At 64.1% G+C, this 206-nt stretch overlaps 1 protein-coding gene across 1 annotated transcript in view; it reads left to right on the top strand.

The window, feature by feature from the left end:
* Positions 1-206, top strand: part of KIAA0513 (KIAA0513 ortholog) — a 9,345-nt gene that overhangs the window by 8,472 nt on the left and 667 nt on the right. The window contains exon 11 of the mRNA XM_008946127.1: positions 42-122. Within this exon, the coding sequence (XP_008944375.1) occupies positions 42-122 (81 nt within the window). The remainder of the gene's footprint in view (positions 1-41; positions 123-206) is intronic.

The raw sequence follows: 206 nt of genomic DNA, 5'->3' as shown, positions 1-206 counted from the left end.
CCCGGGGGTGGCAGAGGTGCCAGAGGGGCTTTGCCTTGCAGGGAGAAGTGGTGCCACATGACGCAGGAGGAGAGGGACGACAGCCTCCGCTTCAACGAGAACATCACCTTTGGGCAGCTGGGGTGAGCAGGGCGTGGGGACCTGCTGCTGAGGGGACACACCTTACAGATGTCCCCCCCAACTGAGGATGTCCCCCGTGGTGCAGA

This window comes from Merops nubicus, unplaced genomic scaffold (assembly GCF_000691845.1).
Source record: "Merops nubicus isolate BGI_N331 unplaced genomic scaffold, ASM69184v1 scaffold27378, whole genome shotgun sequence".
Taxonomy (NCBI): domain Eukaryota; kingdom Metazoa; phylum Chordata; class Aves; order Coraciiformes; family Meropidae; genus Merops; species Merops nubicus.
This window is presented reverse-complemented; position numbering and strand designations above follow the sequence as displayed.